The sequence below is a fragment of the Copadichromis virginalis genome, linkage group LG17 (assembly GCF_057382275.1).
Source record: "Copadichromis virginalis isolate Kocher_CV1m ecotype Utaka linkage group LG17, C_Virginalis_male_GT1.1, whole genome shotgun sequence".
In the NCBI taxonomy this organism is placed as follows: domain Eukaryota; kingdom Metazoa; phylum Chordata; class Actinopteri; order Cichliformes; family Cichlidae; genus Copadichromis; species Copadichromis virginalis.
In genome coordinates this window covers 18,032,600-18,052,998 of record NC_140634.1, presented here as the reverse complement: position 1 = coordinate 18,052,998, position 20,399 = coordinate 18,032,600, and the positions used below count along the sequence as shown (strand labels likewise).

The 20,399-nt window shown below is 41.9% G+C and overlaps 1 protein-coding gene across 2 annotated transcripts in view; it reads left to right on the top strand.

Moving 5' to 3' along the window:
* The window catches only part of phf21b (PHD finger protein 21B), a 90,458-nt gene that overhangs the window by 37,126 nt on the left and 32,933 nt on the right, over positions 1 to 20,399 (top strand). For both annotated transcript variants that reach the window (XM_085436371.1, XM_085436370.1), the window contains exon 2: positions 6,539 to 6,583. In XM_085436371.1, coding sequence (XP_085292497.1) covers positions 6,539 to 6,583 — 45 coding nt within the window. The remainder of the gene's footprint in view (positions 1 to 6,538; positions 6,584 to 20,399) is intronic.

The following is a 20,399-nucleotide window of genomic DNA, read 5'->3' as shown; positions in this document are numbered from 1 at the left end:
ATGCCAAATCCAGTTCTTTCAGTCTTAGGCTGCTGTGATAGACAGCCTAATCTTTCACATAATATTGAGTTGAATTTCTTTATAATTTGAGCAATCTGAAGGAGGCCCTGGGTTGAGCCTTGGGGAACTCCAGCTGCAGTTTAAAACAGTTTATAAGTTGTGAAAAATCTTTCTATTTTTAGCTGATAAATAATCCCAAAAGATTGTAACTATATTTTAATAGTCTGAGTTAGGGGTGGGCGGTATAAACGGTATACGGTATAAACGATATAAATTTGGCCAACGGCAGAGATTTTGACCATACCGCTCTACCGCAATAGCACATGTTGATGGTGTCATTAAGCTGCGTCTGTTTTGGTTGGAAGCATTGCAGCGGCTGCAAACAACATCATCTGCAAATTATGCCGGGCGACAGTAATAGCAAAGAGACGAAGCAGTTTTGGAATATGGGGAAAGCCAAAAACTGCGCATTCTCCACTTCCGTACCATTGATTCATTAATACTGAATTCTCTCGCAGTAGATTATCTCAGTTGTTCTCCCAACTGAAGTTTGGTCCGTTTACAGCATCCTGCCATGCGATTGCATTTGTCCCTAACCACCAGGAATCCTCACGTTAACTTTTATCGAGTGGAAAAAAGTTAGTGTTCATCTTTCAGCTACACTGTGCTAATGTTATGCTAATGTAGCTGTTTTTCTAGCGACACATAGCACATCATTATATACCAGCTAGCCCAACTTCAGTAACCCTACAAACGTCACTGCTGTTTAATTTTCACTGTTTTAATTTTCTGTCTTCATTTATGTTGTAAGTGATAGCAGAGCTATACGTTTTAATTTTTTCAGGAATCTCTCAGAACATGCTATATCATGTTTAGGTGAAAACTAGCGAGCTAACTTCTAACTCTGTTGAATTTAATGTTTTCGTGGGTGCCTGGATGTTAAACTTAATTGTTACACCTGGTAAAGCAGCAACGCTGATCATTTTATTAAAGATGAAATAATTTAGACAGTTTTTAACTCTCAGTGATGCCGCAGTGTTCGTTTGACTTTGGGACCTGAAGACGACAGAGTTTAGGACCCAGATTACTTCGCGAGGCTTCTGACTACAGCAGCTGTAATGCTCCGGCAGTCCATCAAGCTTTGCGCCTTCATAGCTTACCAAAGTCTTACTAAAACATTTTTTGATGGATTTTTGAGCGCTGTTTACCACATAAAATCGGTTCGAGGTCAGTAAGCACAACCAGAATTCATACATAAGGCACACCGTCGATTTTAAGTGTGCCCTATAGTGTGTAAACTACGTTATACAGAATAAAAGAATATATCACAATATATATCGTTACCGCACATGCTTCAAATTATACCGTGATATGGATTTTAGGCCATATAGTCCAGCCCTAATCTGAGTAGTATTTGTACCTATGTGGCATCTTAGCTGAATAGGGAGATTCATAAATCCACTTTTAACCACCTTATTAAGACCTCAGTCACTCAGGCTTGTTGGTGATCTGGCAACCACTGGTTGCTGTCGGTAATGTATGCGCGGCTGCTGGAAGTTGCTAGATGAAATCGGTTGCAAAGGGTGCTGCCAATAACTTCCCTGTGATTGCTTTGGTTGCCAGCAGGTCACCACAGTTTGCATGAAAGATGCTAGCTTGTCTGCAAACTGGAAATGGAGAACGTTTACCTTCACCATAAAAGTCATGACTCATGGCTGCAAACAGCACATTTTAAAACAAAAACACTCTGGTGTCTGGTTTATGTCACACTTTTTGTTTCCTGATGGAGAATACACATTTTGGTGACCTGAGTTTGCTGGGGTGGGGGGTGACTGAACAATCTCTAGGCCTGTGTGAGTCATTTAGCTGTTATCTAAGCAGAAAATAAGAAACCAAAGACATAATAATAACCTTTCAAAATTACAAGCTAGTTCTTCACATCTTCTCCACATTCCTCATATAAAAAAGCTTTAACACACACTTTGATAACAGGAACCCCAGGGGTGAGATTAATGTGCCTATTAGGAAAGTGAAGGCAATGCCATGACTGTTTTTCAGCTGTGAGAGGTTGTACTGGGAATGTCGGCTGATATAAAAGAACTCTGATTTTGTGTATTTATAACCTGTAAAACTAGTAAATAATGGGCTTTACTGGTTAGTCACAGCTTGGAGGGCCTTGCTGCTTTCCTCCCAGCACTGCTGTAAATATAAAATCTGATTTCTCTAAAACTTGTCAGAGCAGCTGGCAAATGGAGCTTCCAGGAGCTTCGATTAATTAACATGTAGAAACTGTGTCCACAGGCGTCCTCACTGAAGCTCCAGCAGTCATTTTCTGTAACTAAGTGGCTCTTTCTCCTGCTGGAGCTGCAAACATACGAAAGCCACGCTGCTAATTGAACACCGGCATGTCGGAGCATGTTTCAGCTTCATGCTGCAGTCAGCTGCTCCAGGGACAGGGCCCCCTTCATCACCTCCTCCTCGTCTCTGAGCCCCAGCCTCCTCACACCTCCTCTAGTCCTCAGATAGTTACCTACTGTCTCCTCTGATTGGCCTCTCCAACACCTCAGTCAGCATCGTGAATCCATCTTCGGGCTCGCCTGCCCGGGCCTGCTGCACTCCGAACGTGAGGAACATCTCCAGGTCTGCTTTTTTACAAAATCAGCTTCAGAGATTTGTGAGCTTGTTCCATGAAGATCAGTGTGTGTTTTTTTTTTTTTTCTCCCCCCGTCAACAAAAAGCTCAGAATTTAATTTTATCTGTGGACTTGAACATTTTATACTTTTTCTTTCTTTTGAAGTTTCTGGTTTTAATTTCACTGAGACTAACATGTACAAACTGTTTTACATCAGTTTAAAAACAAGTTTATTTACTTCATTAAATTAAAGTTAGTTTTGTATCGCTATCAAGGCCTCACTTTGCCTGATCTGGAACCTGCTAACATCAACCAGTTAATTAAGCACCCCTAAACGTACTGTTTGGTTAAATAGAACCTCTTTTTTACCTGTTTGTAACACTTTTAGAACCTAAAGGTATCGGTTATGTTAAGATACTTTAAATGTCACTACTATTATAGAGTCATTTAATCATGGCCATTGAAACAGTCACAGCTGTATAACTTCATACATTGTAAACCAGCTGCATTTGTCCGCGTGAGAAATTAAAGCCAGCATCACTAGAGCAGCGCTACCTCGTGCATCTCACCTTTAAACCACCAACTTTAACATCATTGTTGTCACCTGGTACCCGATAACCATGACAACGTTAAATCAGTCTTATTTTAGCATGACCAGCATTTATTCAGTGATGATTCAGGCATCGTGTTGCCCTCTGGGTTATTTGTGATTTTGGGTTTTGGACTGAACTGGACAGCAGGGCGCTGGGAAGAAGACGATAAGGCAGCGGGACAGGTGGCCATCATTTCCCACGAGGCTTTGCGGCGGCGGCTTTGAGAGATGAAGCCTGTCACAGTTAGCCAAACAGCGCTAATGCTCTCCCCAGAAAGCCTCCAAACGCTAACAGGAAAGCAGAGCCGGCTGTGTTTGTGTGCATTTTGAACAGATGCTCTGGCTGTAAATATGGGGGGTGAGGAGGAGGGGAGGAGGGGGTGCCATTTGTTTTCATTTTGTTGCATTCGGGGGGAGGAGGGAAGAAAACAGCCATTCAGATTCAGCGGGTCTTCTGAATGAGCCTGCAAACCAAATATTAGTGTGTGAGCACACACACACACACACACACACACACACACACACACACACACACACACACACACACACACACACACAGCATTTTCATAGTATTTTGTTTTTTGGCCTTTCATGGAGAAACTGCAGCTTTGCAGTTTGTGCTGCTTGTTCATATTTTTGGGGGATGGTCTCGATCGTGTTTCTGAGCATCTCCTGCGCTGGATGAAGCTCTTATCTTTTTAAAGTGCTGCAGTTCTTTCTCCCTTGGTTTTTAGAGCAGTCTCTTCAGCTTTTTATGCGCTCTTCATATGTTCATGTGTTAAGTTTGTAAAAACTCTCAGTGTATCTACAGCCAGTGGGCTCACGGTGTCCTGGCGTTCTCAGCTGACTTCATGTGGATATGAAGCTGAGGATCAAGAACACAGCAGCAGATTAATTATTGACCCCCTGCTGTGGATGAGGTCAGAGGTTCTCTGTGCTGAAGTTTCCATTTTCAGCGCCATGTGATGGTGTTTGTCTCTGCCGTTCAGGACCCTCAACATAGACCCTCAACCTCTGTCTCCTTGTCCTAATGTGTTCATTTTAGCCTAACCACAGCTCTGTAGCTAGCCACCAGGTAGCACACTATTATAAGACAGCAAGCCTGACTTCACCAGCCCTCCAAACAACACTGTTGTTTAGTTTTTTACGCTTTGTTTTCTTCCAAAGTTACTCCACAGCGGTGTGTTTTAGAAATACTATTGTCAGAAGTATCTCTGCAGGTAAACGTCAGTTCACACAGGACCTTGTGAACACCCTGAGATGATGGACAATATGAAAAATATAACACAAGTGAACCATCCGTGTCTGGTTTTGTTGCAGATAATGTGTGGTTATCTCTGGTGTTTGTGGGCGCGCCATGTTTTGAATGAACTAGACTGTCTTGATGCATAATAAAGATGGGTGAAGCCACCATGAAGTCACCTTTGCAACTTTAATAGGAGAGCCAGCGTTCAGCATGTACGCTGATGATACTGTTCTGTATATGGAAAATAATAACCATTGTGACATCACACATTGACTTTTGGACTCAACATTCAAAGGTCCACCTGCCACTCAAATAGGCCACGCCCCTTATAAGGCAAACTTTAAGCCATAGTAGAATTGAAACAGGTGTGGTATGAAACAGTTATGAAGGGTACAGTTATCGATAAAGGATAAACCACTTTCTTTATCAGGCTGTAAACATGTTTAAGTTTTAACATGGGAGTCTATGGGGACTGACTTACTGTTGGAGCCTCTGCTGGAAGTCAGAGGAGGTGCAATTTGTGGTACCAGCTGATCAAACCTGCTCTCTGCTCTTTGTGCCTCTAACAAGTCAACAGAGGAAAGCATTTTAGGTGGTGTAGCATTAACCCCAGTAACAGTGGAGATCAAGCAGAAGCTCCGTCCTCTTGCTCTGCGCTAGTGCTGCTGTGGTGGTCAGGGTCGCCCTTGGCGACCACCCCTCTGCAGACTGAGTCTGGCTTCAGACGCAGCAGCAGTGAATGAGTTTGCGTTGTAAAGTGTAAACGAGGCAGACGTGGTGGGTCGTTGGGCTGTGCAGTGCGGTACTCTCTCTCTCTCTGACGTCCTCGCTGCAGCTGATTTGGAAACTATCAGCGCTCGGCTTGTAAATTTCCCCAGTGTGAAAAGCAATGCATACAGAATGAATCCGCCTCTATTTATCTATCTGACTATCCTCACACGCCTGTACACGCTTGCCGCGCGGCAGCCTAACGCCGGCCTACTGCGGGGAGGTAAATAAATAAATAAATCCTGTGCGCAGCTTCAGTTTTTCCGCTCGGCTCCCCAGACGTTTCTACACCTATCCGTTAGATTACAGATGACAAATAGACCCAGATCCTCCTCTGCCGACTGCGTCGGCCCAGCTGTGACGGCATTTCGTCCTCCTGAGGTTTCACCGGCGGCTGTTAGTGTTTGTTAAAGAGCGGGGCGGGTGAGGAGGGAGGAAGTTTGCAGCAGAGACACCAAAACCAGCCGCCGATAAATCATTTTGTTCCTCGATTAACCTCGAGGACCTCACTCTGCAGCTACTGCATGTTATTACAAGTGTTTTCCAGCTGAGTGCGTCTTCACTGATTTATGCAATATTTCATTTACAGTTTCTGAGTCGGCGCTCTGCAGCATCTCAGTTTGTGTGCAGGGACAAATCTCAGCGGAGAAAAAAATCACTTATTTAAACTGATTTCTTTTCTGTTTGAAAAATGTCTGTGAGTCCTTTTCATCGACCGAATATTTGTGTTTGTGAGACCCTCATCTATCAGCTCGTGTAGGTTTCTCTGACTCTGAGTCTGAGGTGAAGCTTCAGGCGTGGTCCATCAGCACATGTCAGTCACATCGAGTAGAAACATGACGGTTCAGCCTGCAGGTGGGGGGCAGGCTGACATAACATGGACTCATGTACTGTATTCAAGATCAAATCTGCTCCTTTATTTGCTTGTCTCTTTCATTTCCTGGGCTGTGTGTGTGGCCCTGGGCCCAGAACACCCATTGGATAGTCAGATTCAGGAGGAGGAGGAGGTGCTCTGATCGTGAGAAGAGTCTCTCTCACCAGCCTGATCAGGCTACCTGTAGGGAAAGAGGAGGCAAGAAGGGCCTGCTGCTATCAAGTGATAGCTGAAAATATTCACAATATGAAGATTAAATTCAGCGTGGCTTCATCAGATATAACAGTTACTGTCATCACTTCAAGATGCTTAGGTGTGCTTGTGTAAAGTCGTGAAAAATAATCTGACCTTTGACCTTTGCAAAGTTGTTTGAAATGACATGAAATCATAGTTCTACTCACGTTTCTTTCTCCTTTTTCTTTGCAGAATCAGACGTTGTGCAAAGGCCTCAATGAACTTCAGAACGGACAGGTAGGTCACATGATGGTGTCTCTAGAGGTGTGCATTCACCTGAACAAGCTCCTCCCACCTCCTCTCTCACTGCTCCTGCTGTAAGTCTGCTTCTTCACCCTGCGGCTCATCTTTGTCCTCTGAGGAGAAACCAGTGAAAATAAAATGCTTCGGCCACATTTCACTGCCAGAGCTGCCGCAGGTGGAGCTGACTTCATGGATGATGTGGATGTGTCGGCGGTGGTTGGTTTGAAGTTGTGGTGTAGTGTAATTGGGCGGTGTGATCTGTGACGTGAGTCCGAGGGTCTCCGGGATGATGTCCTAACTTTCTCTGAAGTTTGTTGATTTTTCCTGCCATTGATAAAAGGCGGCAGGAGCTGAAACACGGCCGTAACCGTTTCCTTTGTTGCGCTCGCCGGTGCCGGTGATGCTGAGCGTTTGTGACGGCAGCGAGATGGCTGAGGAATGTGAACAGGCTGAGAGGATGCTTCCAGAGAGCAGAGACAAAAGGAGGAGAGAATAAGAGCTGGAGATTCATTACACGTCAGTTTAATTTCAGAGCTGCGATTCATTACGCGCTGGAAGTCGATTTGGCCGCTCGTTGCGGCGGTTTCTGCAGGCCCTCCCATTTATTTGGTCTCTCAGAGGCGAGCAGGCGGACGAAAGAGAACAAACCTAATTAAGGCCAACCCTGTGATGGGTGGATAATTGTTGTGAGGCATCAGTGTGTGTAATTGAGGCTGAATTTGTTTTACAGGTTGTAAATGTGCGTTTTCCCCCTTTGGATGGTTACTGCAGGACTCGTACACATTTGAACGGTGTCCAATCACCGCCACAGGTGACCGTGGAAGGTCATTAAAGCAGTTTCTTGAAAACCTTCACTCAAGGGGCGCCCACAAAAAATAATCTGTGCTTTCTGCAGAAACACAAACACAGAGTTTACTCCAGCTATTTTTTTCTGTGGTTAAAGACTCTGATTGGCTCCCTCGGTCCTCCCCCAGCCAAATAAATGAAGAGTGCAGCGTGGAACACCTTCCCTTGTTACCTCCCCGAGGTATAATTAGACACAGCCAGAGAGGGAGATCAATTCTGAACATCATAATACGACTCAGAGTGAAGCTGTTAAATGATCCTCAGGAGACCTGCTGGAGCTGCTGCAGTGTTTAACAGCCAGCCAGCATCAAGGGAGGCCACGCTCGCTTAATTCCCTCCAAACAGAGACGAGGACGTGTGCCTCCGACCTCCAGTCACCTGTTTCATCTGCACACTCAACCACAGACTGTATACAAAAGATGGTCATAGACAGCGTGACATCACCCACTTATGTGGACTCCATTTTGAAGCTTCAGTGTTAACGTACAGGCTGCCATTTTATTATTTTTTTGGACAAGTGGGTGGAGTTATCAGCTTACGCTTGCTAACAGAAACTCCCAGTGCTCAGTAACCTGCAGTTCCTCAAACGGCCACTAGAAGCTCCAGCAGTGAGTCATTATTATATTATCATTATCTTTGTCACCTGGGCCATCCTTTTATACAGTTTATAATGCCATCTTTGAATACTAGAAAATAAAATCCTAGTTTCACATACATGTATAACCAGCACATATCACCCCCTGCTGGTGTATCCCTGTGCTGCACAGTACAGCATGATTTGCTTTCACAGTGCTGTGAGCTGTGAGCAGACAGGGGAAGTTTTCTGTTTTTCAACCTTACAAGTTGCGATTAATTACAATGAAATGACATTTATCATGATGTCGTCTTATTTTTAGATATTTCAACAATCTAAATATTTTCCGATGTTTCTGCAGCAAATCTACCAAATGTTCAAACTAGGTGTTTGTTCAGATTTAGTCTGGGGTAAGAGGGGATGAAAACCAGCCTGACTGTGAGGAGCTTGCTGAAAGGAAGCACCGGATCATTGATATACTCTGGTGTTAAACACAGAATTCACTCAAACGTGTCTCCAGTTTTAAAATATTGTTGTTTTTTTGTCGTTGTTTTTTTTAACTTTTTGCATTTAATGATTAAAAACCTCGAGTTAACATTGAAAGTGTTTAGAATAGATAAAAGCTCGTTTCTTGATAAAATATAATGCCCACACTCGGCCACATCACTCGGTAAAATTGCTTGGGCGCCGAAGGGTGAAGTGAGCCTTCTCCAGAAAGCTCTGATTGTTCCTTATTGGAGGCTTTTTATCGGACTTGGCAAAGCAGGCAGCCCCCTCTCCTTCTTCTTCTTCTTCCTTTTTTCTTGCCCCTCCGACTGTGACGGTGTTCAGGACTGTGTATTTGCTTTGGGTTGGCGGGTAAATGTTGACACGGTGGCTCTGAATGAAAGCTTTTCCTCGCTGCTGAGAGAACAGAGGACTTTTGGAAGGTAGTTTGAGGCCTCCCATCATCATTTTCTCCCCACACCTGTCCCACTCACGCCGCTGCCATCAGCTGAACTGGTTCTGACCTGCTCTTCCTGTCACTGCAGCCTCTCTGCAGACTCCATCACGTCTCACAGATCTGCCTAAACTACTTCCCTCTCCGACTCAATCATTCGCTCCATCCAGCCCATTATGGCGCCTTTAACAAGCGGCCGAGCCACTGAAGCCCCCCCCCCCCCCCCCCCCTTTTCCTGCTCATCCACAATCACTTCAAATTAGATTGGCGAGTCAATAGAAGAGTCAATATTTAATTTGCTCATAGCAGGTGGTGATTCAGGCGGAGACATGAAGGATCCACCTTGAGGACGCCATCCTTCACATGAAGTGCGACGAACTGATAAAATGTTCTGAAAGAGGGGGAAAAAAGGAAGTCATGTTTTTGCCTGGAGATGATACCTTACAAAGGCTTCAGGGGAGTCGGCTGTAATTGCCTAATGTTGACTGTCAAGTAGGGCTGCCAGGATTAGTCGACTAGTCACGATTACGTCGACTATCAAAATCGTCGCTGACTTATTTAGTAGTCGATGCGTCATTTGAAGCTTTGTATGATCCCAAAAGAAACAGGAATAAGTAGTAGGATTTAAGAGTTTAATAACGGACTGAAACAGAAGATGGCAGCACTGCATGTACAAGGATGCCAGCTGCCGTTAAACCCCGAAGAAGAAGAAGAAGCAACTCCGGTATCGTAGCCGTGTCCAAATTCAGGAACCGCATCCTCCTGTGCCTGCATTTGTAGGCCAATTACGTTACGATGAAGACTCCGACAAATGCGCCCTTCATTTCCCCAGATTTGAAGGATGGGTCGGGTGTATACTTCGTGGCCCAACCTATCCCAGAATTCATAGCGCAGCACAGCTCAGTTTCCAACAATGGCGGCAGCTAGTTAGTTTTAATATTACTCTTATTCACTGTTCCCTCTAAGTTGCGCGCGTGCACAATTGCGCACTGCTGGGATGGTCTCTGTGGACAGAAAAAGAATCAAACCTGAATTGAAATTAAAATCAATTTTTTGCAGTGTTAGTCAGTAAGTGACTGGCTGCTACCGTATGGGATTAGAACGATGTCACCTTATCCCATAGTCCAGCCAATAATGCGATTCACATTCGTATATAAGCAGCTAATCAACGTTGCTGACAGGCTATGACAGCGTCCTTATGTGCCGACACCGGTGTTTTAGCTAGCAAAGGGGCGTGGCTGATGTGGAGAGAAGCCACGTTAATGACAACGTGGACAACCATTGGAGATGTGAGCAGGACAGACGGAACAATTGGCGGAAAAAGTGTGGACTTTATACCAGTTTTGAAATTGTGTTGATAGGCCACGAAAACCAGAGTTATGATAAAAATATTTGCAATGTTTGGTTTTCTTCCTGAGCACTATTGTTGTTTATATTTACTGCGAAGAAATGGTAAAAACGGCGTTTTATAAGGAAAACGCTGGAAAGCCCTCTCAGCCTGTGAGGAAAAACAAAACCAAAAAGACCCCACCCTTTCCTATTGGTGGAAAAATGTACCATGTCAACCAATCAAAAAATGATTTGGCAACATGGCATTTAGTTGTTTAGGGAGGGGGGAAGTTTTAGGAGTGACGGCAGTGTTTTGAGATGTGAGAGATTTGCTACGTTTAGCACAAATCTTGTGTTAGTGTGTAGTGTAGTCAATAGTTTTGTTGTGTGTGTCAGAACAATGAGGCGACTACTGAATGTTACAGGTGTTACAGGAGTGATACACCTCCTGTTGTCAGGCCTGCAGGTATCAGGCTGTTGTTCTCCTTTATCTCATAGTGGACAGAAATTACTTTTTGGAGTGGCACAAATAATTTGTGTGACATCAAATTTGATGCAGAACAGCTGATTTTTCTGTAAATAGTTTGAAACGTTTATTTTAAAAAATGCCTTGGCTGCATTTTTAGGTAAACAGCTGCAAAAAACTTTGTTTGCATAACTCAGTTTTTGAAGAAGTAACTATATAATTATTGCCCAACATTGGTCATTATTTACTGTATTTTGCAGACAGAGAGTTACAGGACTCTCTCCCAGACCACAGACTCATAATACAAGTCAGAGCTTTATAAAAAAAAAAAAAAAAAAAAAAGAAAGTTGTGTTTTCAAAATTGGAGTTCAAGTTATTTTTACTTCCAATAGTGTTAACATACTACACAGGTCATGAACAAGATTTCTTTTACATTTTTATTGTAAGTGGGCTAAATCAGTTAATTAAAAGTAGTGTAACATAAATGTAAACGCTGTAATTTGATTATTTTAATAAACCATGTAACTTGGATGGATTCGATGCTGGCGTGACCACAGTGCACACGTCTGATGTTGCTCACAGTGCTCCAAGGGTCCGCTCAGGAAGTTCGTGTGTTCGCTCAGACACATGAAAAATTAGAGGGAACATTGCTCTTATTACTTTTTCTGGGTCACAAAATAAAGGTTTAACATATTTTCAGGCGAGAATGAAGCTGTGTAAACTTCAAATATCTGCTCAGTTTATCAAGACACCACATATTTTTAAAAGCGCGCTGATGTTTTCAGAGACGTCTGTTACCCACTAGCTCGATAGCTAGCCGGGGTTAAAGGCTCACTAGAGCACCGTGAGAGCACCGTGAGAGCACCGGACTCCCGGCAAATCGTTTTCAAACCCACTGCCGTCTTTCACTACTCAGGTTAAACATGATATATAAGTCACTTAGATAACTTTAAAATGTTATTGTTTGGCTTTTTTTTTCAGTATTTTATTTGTTCCTGAGTAAATCGGTTTGGCTGAGATTAAAGGTATCCGGTTGTTCAGTCTGACGTCACTAGCCGTGTCTGGGTCTAAACTCCGCTGCAGGTCCATATATCAAACGATCACTATGGCATTACTGAGAGTTGAAAAACTGTCTAAAGTCTTTTATCTTTAATAAAATGATCAGCGTTCTGCTCTACCAGGTGTAACAATTGAGTTTAACATCCAGGCATCCATGAAAACGGAATTTATGACATTTAACGGAGTTAGAAGTTAGCAGGGAGTTAGCTCGCTAGCGTCTATCTAAATACAATATAGCATGTCCTGACTGCGGGGTTTTGGAAACAAATTAAAATGTACAGCTCTGTTATCACTTCCAGCATAAATGAAGACAGAAAACTAAACAGCAGTGACGTTTGTAGGGTTACTGAAGTTGGGCTAGCTGGTATATAATGATGTGCTACGTAACCGCTAGCGACACAGCTATGTTAGCATAATATAAACAAGCTAACTTTTTTTCCACTCGATAAAAGTTAACGTGAGTGTTCTCGGTGGTCAGGAACAAATGTAATTGCATGGCAGGATGCTGTAAAAGGACCAAACTTCAGCCAGAAGAACAACTGAGATAATCCATCCACAGTACGAGGTTAGTCATTCATATACTGCTGCATGGGCTGGGCTGTAGTTACATCCTAAGGTTTTAAAAACTGAGCTTAAATAAATGATTAGCGGTAATAAAAGCCGAGGGAGGTCAACAGTGATCACTGACTGTTTTAGGAGCTTTTTGAGATTAAATAGAAGAAAATACAAAACATTAAACATGTTAACAACACAAAAGCCATATTAAACACAGACTACTTTAGACCCGGAAGTAGGATTCGTCGCGTCATCACTGAACAACCGGATAGTTTTTACACAGCTGAATAAACGTCAAGCAGACAGCTGATTATCAGAAGTGTGAGAATCTCGAGAATAAACTCCGGTGTCCTGTTATATTTTAGATAGCAAGGAGTTTATTAAACTTCACCAAAACAATCTGCAAATTTCATTAAAATTTAATAAACTATCATCCTGTCTTTATTTTTAGTTAGCACAGACCTTAAACACTTAAAGCTGTAAGCTAATGATAGTTATATAATAGCAGGTGCTGCTGGTGCAATAAGCTGTAGTTTTACGTCCAGTGGATGCATGATCTGATTAGTCGACTAATCGCAAAAATAATCGGTGCAAGTCGACTATCAAAATAATTGTTTGTGGCAGCCCTACTGTCGAGTCACCTTTTTTGGAGCCTCAGTGAGGTTAGCTTCCATCGACTGTAGGGGTGATTTGCTTTTGGACTTAGTTTTACAGACAGTCGCCTCGCCTCGCCGTGGCGACCATCCTTCCTCGGGTACTACAGAACTCGCACACAGTGGTTGGCCAGTGGTCAGCCAGCGGGCTTCATTCAAACTGCTCAAGTGATGTCATATTTGCCTTTTACAAGCGGTAACCTGTAAAACAGCTTTAAGGCTTTATGACCTCCACAAGGAATTCTGACTTATATTTATAACTGATTCTTACATGTGTGGTGTGTGTTATCATCATATAGTAGGTAGAGTAAAATGAAGAGTAAGTAAAGAGTTAAAATAATGTGTCACATTTGACCTCTGACCTCTCCCTCAAGGTCAATAGATTTATGTGAAGGTGAAGGTGATAACAAAGCTACATAGAACTGTTTAAAAGTGTTTTTAATGTTTGTACTGACAACACATGGGCATATAGAGAATCGCATATAATAATAGGTTAGAGTCACATTTGACCTTTGACCTTTTCACGTCTGCCTTTCTTTTAAGTCAACACCAAAATGTGTTACATCTTTAAAGCCAGTGTTGTCCAGAGAAAGGGAAATAAACTGTAGTGTAACATTATATAATAATATCTGGTATTTACAAATCAATATCTCTTATGCAGGACTTACTCCTACATGTCTGTGTAATCAAAGTAAACATCTGTCATGTACTCTTAACTAGTTTTTCCTGTACTACTAAAACTTCTTAGAGTACATTTAAAAGAACAGCTGCTTTGCTGTAGCTTAGCGCTCTCTTCTTGGTTTTGACTGGTTTAAACTGAACTCTGTTTGGTCTTGTAGTGACCTTTGACCTTTCTTTATTTTGGCTGTTTGTCTGACCTTTTCTAATGTCTTCTGCAGATGATAGTATTGTAGTATGTTTATCTTCTCCTGCTTGGAAGTTACTAAATCACTTGGTTTGTCTGACTCAATAGTTTGTATATCTTTTCAAAATAAAAGCTTTTCACCATTGTCTGTAGACAGAAACATTTTATTTTAAAAACCAGCAGGATTTTCATTAGAAGTACACCAGCTTATATATGTAATGGCATTTGTTCTCTGACAGTTGATGTTCTACCACAGCTAAATAACAGGCAGTAACAAGTCCGTGGTTGTCTGTGGTTTGGAGGAATAGTTAGTTTATTTCTCTCTGAATCAGAAAACATCTCTAACTAATAACTTGTGCCTCTACAATGATGAACGCTCTCATGTGTGGGTGTTTGAAAGGCAGTCAACAGAGGCTCAACATCTGGTCAAAGGCTGAGAGCCTCACACACCACTGAAACGCATACTTTTGGCTCTGAAGCTAAGTTGCTTAAAGGTGATTTTGTGAACAAAGATAAACCACCAGAGAAACACCTGTCAGGTGCACAGGAAGGAGGAGGTGCCTCTTCACGGCTGAGTGGGTAACGAGGTCTTCTTCTTTTCGTCCAGCCTTCATCTCTGCTCCTCTGTCACTGAGTTTAATTACACACCGTACGCCGAGGCTGCCCCCAGCGTTTGGTTTACCGCTGTCGCTGCTCGGACACAACGCTACATTTACATCAACCCCGCACTCCGAGCAACTGTCCTCATATCTGTCCTGAGCACGTGTTGGCACAGAGCGCGCTCAGTCGGGCGTCACTGGCTCCAGGTCTTAGCTGTAAGATGTGGTTAAATGAACAAAGACCGAGGTGAGCTGCATAAATGCATATTTGCATGGCGAAACCCTCAAGTCGCCGTTTTCAAAGTTTTTTCTTTTTTAATGAACTAAGTGGAGAATTACTCTTTGTGCTGGGCTCAAAACATCCAACTGGAATCCATAACAACTGATGAGTCTGGACTAGTTTCAGTCCGAGTTAGGGTCTGGTTTTAGTCTATTTTTGGCTGGTTTTGGACTGGTTTAATTGGTGTTAGTCGCTGGTTTAAATCCCATCTATAAAGGAACAGACTCATAGTCAGATGCTTCTGTAAGGATGGGGTGTTTTGGGCGTAAACCTGATGCAGGTTCTGGATGTCCTGAGTTATGTCCTGGTGCTCGATGGAGCAGATGAACCAGAGTAAAACAGAATGTGGAAAGAAAGCTGAGAGCAAACATAGATCCAGTTGTTAGTGTGCACTTCACATCACAGCAGGGACTGATGCAGTGCACTCCCGTCACCCCCCTCATAAGCATCACCCAGGCCCCTCCCATGCATGGCGGACTGTGTTAGGATGTTTCCTCTCTGTTTCTGCAGGGCGGTGGGGGACAAAGAGAGAAGCCCGTCCTTCCCTTTGTCCCCTCGGAGCCCCCTTGGCGACTGCAGGAAGTTCTCAGATGTCTGCAGAGATGCACTGAGAGTCTGTTAACAGCAGATGTTCAGATATTACAGCACTCCGTTTACACAGGGCACTTCATCCAGACCTTTGAGTGAATGCACAGGAAGAAGTGTGTGCATTTCAGGGCTAGAGTGTTAACATCTTTTCTCCTCTCTGATGACCCACATTTCTGGAAAAATCACAAAGCTGCAGGTTTGTGGCAGCTCTGGCCGTAAAACTTTATCAAGACATTTAAGTAAAAACTTTTATTGTGTTTTTGTACTAATCCCTATCACAAGTTTCCACTCTGTCAGATCTTTTTTTTTCATAAAGATCTTAATTGTGATTTCAGTCTTTTTTGCACTTTTTTTATGATTTCCTGTAATGTTTACGGTATAACTCCAGTGTTTTTGATGTGATGTGTTCAAAAATGTTTTTAGGGTTGGTTTTGATGGATTGGGTTGTGGAGTGGTTTCACTCTGGTTTAGGGCTCTGTTAGTGGCTTCTTTTTATTGCAGGTTGTTAGTGTGTTTCAGGGGCAGGGTTTGTGCTGGTTATGGCCTTGTTTAAAACTTTGATTTGTTCAGATTTGAGTTTGGTACTGAATTTGAGCTGATTTGTTCCAGTCCTGGACTGGTTTTAGTCTAGTTTTAAGCACTGGTTTGCAGCATCATAGACGTTTTTCTCTGTCCTCTGGTGATGTGATCTAAACTGATGCTGAGGTCTGGAAGCTTATGCTTCTCTTAAAGAGGGCTCCTTGTATTTGGACTTGTTGTCATGTTCCAGTGTTTTCTTATCAGACTACACTGTAGTGCTAAAAACCCCTTTTTGGAAAATGTAAAAATCCAAAAAGTGGTTATGTTAGATCTGTATAATGGTCATAATGGTTAGATCTTTTTCTGTGGAAAATAAAAATTTTCATGTTCCCAAAAAGGAGCCAGAGTCCTTCAGATTGCAAAGTTAAAAAAAGAGTTTCACAGTTTGTGCCCACTTTTTTTTTTTTAAACCTTTTTCCATCTCATCAGGAACAAAAACGAGTGACTTCATGGTTTTAGAATAAACTTTGGGTTTTTTTTATGTGTGTGTCCCTGGTGGCTGTGAGCAGTGCTGCTCCTCCAGAGTCTTTTGGTTTGTCGAGCTGAGGCTTCGTCTCAGCTTTTTGTGAAGTGTGTCTCTGTGTGCTTGCTGCTCTTTGTGGCTGCATCTGTCTGCCTCTATTGTTTGCAGGAGTCCATCTGCTGGCCTCCAGTTTGCCCCTCCTCCCTCGCCTCAGACAACCAACACCCTCTAGCCTCACCCCTCCTCCTCCTCTTTGCTGGGAAAGCCAGCTGTCCTCCCCTTACTCTCCCCCATTGCTCCATCACCGATGAGCTGAAGAGGCTGCTCAGAAAACTTGGCCTGAGCGCATTCTTACGTTTACGATAATTTCATTTAAAAAGCTTCAGCTGAAATAAATGAATGTGATTAGTCTGGTTCACACAGTCTCAGCACGTAGATGGCATTTATAGTCAGGAAAGGAAAACCAACACATGCAAAATCATATTAAACAAAGGAATATTTCAGCACTTTTCTAAAAGTTATTTTAACACTTCTGCTGGAAGATGCAGAGGTAGATGTGGATATGCTTTGACTTTCATTCAGAAGAGAAGACGGGCCGGGCTGTAAAAAAGTTTGTACACAAATAAAATATCTTCATATTTAATCATGTTTTCCGAGTTTAAGAAACTCTGTTTTCACTGATGATGAATTTCTGAGGTTTTCAGCACCTGCTTACAGTCTTGATGTTGATGTCTGTAAAAATATCCTTAACTCTGTTCACAACTCTTGTGATTTTTCATGTCTGAACCGCTGTCAGTCATGTCCTGCTAATGTCAACTTATGCTATTCCGACATGAGTATTAACTATTTGTGAAGCAGTGTCCTGCTGAATGCATCTTTCTCTAGCAGACATGCCTGTTATTAAACTTTGATAACTTTACTGACTGACTGTATCAGAGCAGAACTGCTGCTTATATTTCTTTTTATTGTCAGTTTATTATGTAGGATCCCAGATGACACATTTTTGCTGCGGTTTCATAAAAATAGTCCAACAACGGGTTGATTGGTCCAAACAGTTTTTCTGCAAATTTAAAAGTAAGATGAATATTTTCAGGGTTTAAATTCTTGGTTTCTACTTTTAATTTTGTTTATTTATGATTTATTATTGTCTTTATTCCTTCCCAGCTAGTTTTGCTTTTTACATTTGGATGCTGGTCTGATTATGAGCTCGTCAGCGGTTTGTCAAGCACTTTTAATTGATGAGACCAGTAATAAACAAACACATGATGATTGATTAGCGAATCATCGCCAGCTTTAGCGAAACCAGATTTGGCCTTTCGCACTAATCTGTGACATTTTAAGATCAGTTGATATATAGATGACCTGAGAAGTGACCGGTAAACTGATCGATAATGAAAACAGTTGTGAATGCTGTCCTGTTGCTGAAGCATTGCGTTTATTCATGGCGATGTTCAGAGCTGTTTCACTGATAGATCAAAACATTAGTCGACTATAAATGCCTTCAGCTTAACGTTGTGAAGTGTGCGGATCAATAATTCAAAATGACAACTGTGAGTATTGATCAGACGGAGCTGTATGGACAGGGAGCTGCAGAAAGTGAAAGAATCAATGAAAGCGCTGAAAAACAAAAATCCAGTGTTGAATTTGCAGCTTTTGGTGTTTCTGGAAGCCTCACAGCCTGACAGCTGCTGTTTTGTTGCAGTTTTCAAACTGTCCGCTGGTTTTATGGGATGGCATTCATCATTATTCACTTTACTCTCTCTAAACACTAAAAATATGAAAGTAACAACAGATAATGTAATCAAAGGTAGAACATCTACTTTTTCTTTTCTTTTTGTCATTCAAACAATATTGGACAGTCACTTCTCTGCTTTGCATGGATCACCTGACCTGCCTATGAGAACAATTTGACATTTTTTTGTAAGCAAATGGAATTTTTTTTTTTAAACACTAAAACAATCATCAAAAAAGGACCACAAGGATGTGACAAAGGTGAACACTTTTCAGGCTCTGAGTAAAATTAAGCAGTGCAAGGATATCTGAGAGAATACATCACATTTCTAAACGTGATTGCTATCCAAATGTACGTCCAATAAATATCTGGCACACATTTATAAACACAATCTAGAAAGGCACCAGACACCAAAGAGCTCCGCCAAAGCCAGTCGTCCATTCTTCTCTATGTGATCCGCAGCCAAGCCAATGATAAAAAAAGCTTTTTTCCAAGCAGTTTGGATCCACAACAAAATATAATGGTTTCTTCCCTTTCACAGGCTCAAAATCTCCAACTTTTATCTCATTAGTTTTTATGTAATCGTACAAACCAACAACAACTGAAAATAAAAGCAGCTCATCAGCATAAAGAGAAGTGCAACTTGTGAACTGAAAGCTTCAGTGAACATATTTTTATTTTTCCTCGTATAGGTGCATTTATATCTTAAAAAAAAATCAGCTGTTGGAATTCACTGCAAACAGCAGCGGTATTACATCTAAGAAACAAAATGTAAATCTCATCAGTGCCAGTAACAAACCTGGATAGGAAGGACATCCGGCATAAAGTCTGTGCCAAAACAAACATGAGGATCCATCAGCCAAAGTGTCTGAAGTATAACATAATAGAGAATTTGTGGTTTTAGAACAGGCTGAATAGTAAGGTTTAAAAACATGGTTCATTCAGAAAACCTTTGACAAATTAAATTAACCTTTTAATAAAAAGTCAGAAAACTTTTTATTAACAGTTTTAAGCATTTCAAATAAATAAACCTAAACCAAACATTTTATCAGTTTTCCATTTAAGAAAAAAAAAAGATCAAAGTGCCCTTAAAGCTGTCTGTAATGGTAATGTGATGGAGCAGACCTCAGAAAGAATAAATTCTGTTTTGATCAAACTAACTGAAACCTTATTAGCAATCACTCTAGTATCTTAATTCTGTGTTTAGCCTGAAACAATGGGTGGATACTGATGTTTTTGGTGCTCCAGGTTGTACATTATGGATGCTTTTTGGATAGTTTCTAAACTCGTTTTGTCTCAGTAGTTAAAGTCAGTTCTGCAAGTCACAACTACAATACTGTACAATACAATACTATGAAATACTGAGAATTTGAAGTGTACGAGCTCACAAAGCTTAAAGAAGCTCCAGAGTAGTGGATTCGTCTTCAGTTGTCATATTTTCCTCCAGGTGACTTCCAGAGTTTGACTTTTAATTTCTCCAACTCTCGGTCTGTTCTGTGCCATCACAGCAGGAGAGATAAAACCAACAGAAGCTCCTCATTTTGCTCAACAGATGTCCTTAATCCCGTCTAATCCAACATGTTAAACGGTTGTTTTCTCTGCAGCGAGCGCGGGGCGCCGACCCTGGCACTAAAGCTTCCCACAGGCCAGTTGGACTCCCTCAGACTCCCTCTGGTCCTGGTCTAGTGCTCTCATCTCCTCACCACAGTGCCAAGCACAGGCTGAATTAATAAAGTATCTGTTTCTGAGGCCGTATGTGAGCGGGGACAGCTCATAGCAGGAAGAATAACACAACTTTTTAAGTTTCCATCAGGAAAGAACCCTAGGTTAATTTTTTTTTACCTTTTACAAAAACTATATAAAAGATTTGTGATCTGATCAGATATTTTTTTCTGGTCAGTCCCATTATCAGTTTTTCTGATGACTGTGGCAGTGTGAAATAAAGAATAATCAGTGCTCAGGAGTGACCACTTCAGCATTTATGACTTTGAATAAAGTCTGTTTTCTCTGACAACAGCAGAGCGCCGCACTTCATAAATCAGTTCTTTAAATAAATCATCTGCACCTTCAAATTTCAAATCAGTGGCTTTAAAGAACTTTCACTGCCTTTAATTTAGCAGCTCTTACCCTGAAATGACCTGATTCGTTCCTTCAGATTAATAATTTGTGGCATCAAATGAATAAATCGTGGTCTGAAATGACTTCATTTTCACCCTCTTTCCTTCTCTCTCTTCTGCATCAGCTGAGAGCCAAAACACTGAAACTGACTTTCTATGAACTGG